The 2,879-nt window shown below is 25.8% G+C and overlaps 1 protein-coding gene across 1 annotated transcript in view; it reads right to left on the bottom strand.

Moving 5' to 3' along the window:
- The window catches only part of LOC108691659 (protein suppressor of forked), a 7,148-nt gene extending 4,704 nt beyond the window's left edge, over positions 1 to 2,444 (bottom strand). The window contains exons 1-3 of the mRNA XM_018199520.1: positions 2,286 to 2,444; positions 1,060 to 1,251; positions 843 to 875 (exon numbers count right to left, since the gene is read on the bottom strand). Of these exons, the coding sequence (XP_018055009.1) occupies positions 843 to 875; positions 1,060 to 1,251; positions 2,286 to 2,309 (249 nt within the window). The 5' untranslated portion in view covers positions 2,310 to 2,444. The remainder of the gene's footprint in view (positions 1 to 842; positions 876 to 1,059; positions 1,252 to 2,285) is intronic.
- Between the last annotated feature and the right edge of the window lie 435 nt (positions 2,445 to 2,879).

Below are 2,879 nucleotides of genomic sequence, written 5' to 3'. Positions count from 1 at the left end.
TGTAAGTCTTGATCTTATTTATTATACATGCCATCCAGTTTGCAATAATATTTATATACAGTTGATTTAATACCGATAAACCGATTTTAACATATCTTAAAGCACAAATAAAAGTATATTGCAGGAAGGAATAAGGCTATTACATTCAGAAAGTTATCTTCTTTGGACAATCGCCATTATTTTTTTCAAATAAACTTTACAATAAATAATATAAATAACAGCCAAAGAAAACAACCTCCCAAATATATAAAAAGATCAATTATTAATCAATGAAATAATTGGTTTGTGGTGAAATAGTCTTTTTATTCACCTCATATAATTTGCAAAATGTTTAAAATCACATTATATCATAATATTCGAACACTGCATGTTAGTAATATCCTAAGATTCTAACCCGTTTTATTACAGCAACGAAACAAAATAGAAACAGCCATTCTGTAAAAATAGCGTTCATGATAAGAGAGTTAACTTTACAACGAAAAGACGCGCCTATTAGATTAAATAGAGATTAATAAGTCAAATCAATTAATATAAAAGAGAAAATTATGTAAAATATCATTTTATATATTTACATTGGATACAATTTCAGCAATTTTATAATTGTAATAAAATAAAATAATGAAATAAACTTTATTATAAGATTACTTTAATTTATCAATTAATTTATATATTTATGTATCAATGCTAATATCTTAATTTATTTATCTACACAAACTGAATTTTCTGTATGTGTCATTTTAATTCTTTTTAGGAAGGCAAAAATTTAATATTAATAATATATAAATATAAATATAAACTCTTTACATTAAACATACAAATTCATAGAATTAATATTAACATACCTTTTCCACTTTTTCAAAGTTCCGCATTTTCATCTAGAAAAACAAACAAGACAACAGATTAAAATCTTATTATAAATGTTTTTTTTTTTTAAATAAAACAATATACAAGATTTTTTATCTATATTACAATATTAGCTATATTACAAAGTTAAATGATTTATTGAAATAATGTCTATAGTTACAGTATAATTTAGTAAAAATTGATATAACCAATTACCTCTTGTTCTATGTAAATTTTCCAATAACGTCCAGCCGATGGGAATACTGTAACAAGTTTCTCGAATACTGGTCGTACTTCTATGATTGGTCTGATCTGTGCCTCCCTTATAAGTATGCTCCATGCTTCTAAGTCATATGGCGATTCGTCAACAGTTTTTTGAGCGCGTTGTAACTTTTCATTTCCCCAGTCCTGCAAAACAAATTTTAATAAAGATATATACCTTCAAAAATTCAAATGCAAATTTATATATTTCTTTTAGTTAAATACTTATTTAAATGAATATGTAAAATACAAAATCTCTATGCAAAGAAAAACAAGGATTATATATTATTCTTGTCTATAGTAATACAATAAATATAAATATTAGTAGACAGATATTGTAATAAAGTGATATATCATATTATAGAATAAGATATAACAGAACATGTTTACAATAGAGGTAATAGAAAATTTTGTAGCCATTTAAGTATCTATTATAAGACATTTATTCCTTTCAATTTCATAAATCTAGAATCAAAGTAATCTTATGTCTATTGGTCTGTTTTCTGTTGCACTAGATTGCACTAGAACTTTCTTTCTTGCTTTTGACAAATATCAAACATATATCCTTCTCACTTAAGTTCCAAAAGTGTACACTGGTTCAGCCATGAAAAACAGATCTCTTATTTTATGAATTAAAAAAAATTAAAATTGGAAACAATCGATGTAAATAAAATAATGAATTTTTATAAAATATAAAAAGATAATTTATAATACTATAAATAGGGTATGTTTATAATAGTGATATAAAATTTCGTAGTAGTATAGATATCTTTTTAATTGCTTATGTTTAAGAATCAAAGAAACTTATGTTTATTATTTCCCAAATCAGAAGAAATTAATTGAATACAAAAGCGATCCATGCGAATAAAATAATAAATTTTTTATGCAACGACATAAAAAGAAATAATTTATATAATATCATAAATAAATTGTGTTTATAACAATATTATAAAATTGCGTAGACATGTTTAAGTTCCATTTCTTTCAATTTCATAAGTTTAAAATTGAGGGAATCTTACATCCATTATTTCTTGAATTAGAAAAAATTAATTACAGCAAATTGAAAACGATTGATAAAATAACGAGCCTTTTACATCGCATAATTATTGCAAACAGAACAGATCTCACAAACATAGAGGTTATGACAGATTAAGACGGATCGGGAAATTAAGGATACTTACGAATTCTGTTTTGTTTTCTGTCATTTTATTTTCTAGCCGTGACCAGCGCGTTAAACGCGTAAGTTTTGTGGGATATCCGGCTACGAAAGAGACAAGGAATCACGTTTCTGACCGAAGTTGTTATGAAAAAACCAAACACCAGCTGCTGCTGAATGAAGAATGGAGCGAATGGAGACATGAATTCAAGTAAAAATAGAATACGTCGATTCGTCGACATTCGACAATGTATGCAGCGATATATCGATATATCGTGCGATATAGTGATATACGAATCGTAATGGCGACTAGATAGTAAATGGGCGGGAAAATTTACATGCGCACGAAGAGAAATTCAAAGGAAATAGAAGTAAGAACTGTAGTTTTCTTTAACGTCGTTATCATTCCAAGTTATTTTTTTTGTTTGGTAACGGCGTTATTTTTTTTGTTTTAGTAATTATAACGGTAATTAGATTTTTTATTATAATTAATTTATTTAGTTTCTGAGATATAACCGAAAATTTATTTGATATAAGAATTCTTATAGATAAGCTTATAGATAAGCTTATATTAGACCATGTTTATTATATTACTGCCAGTTACTGTTAGTACTGAAAA

This window comes from Atta colombica, unplaced genomic scaffold (genome assembly GCF_001594045.1).
Source record: "Atta colombica isolate Treedump-2 unplaced genomic scaffold, Acol1.0 scaffold49, whole genome shotgun sequence".
In the NCBI taxonomy this organism is placed as follows: domain Eukaryota; kingdom Metazoa; phylum Arthropoda; class Insecta; order Hymenoptera; family Formicidae; genus Atta; species Atta colombica.
The sequence above is the reverse complement of the archived record's forward strand: the minus strand, read 5'-3'. Positions and strand labels throughout refer to the sequence as shown.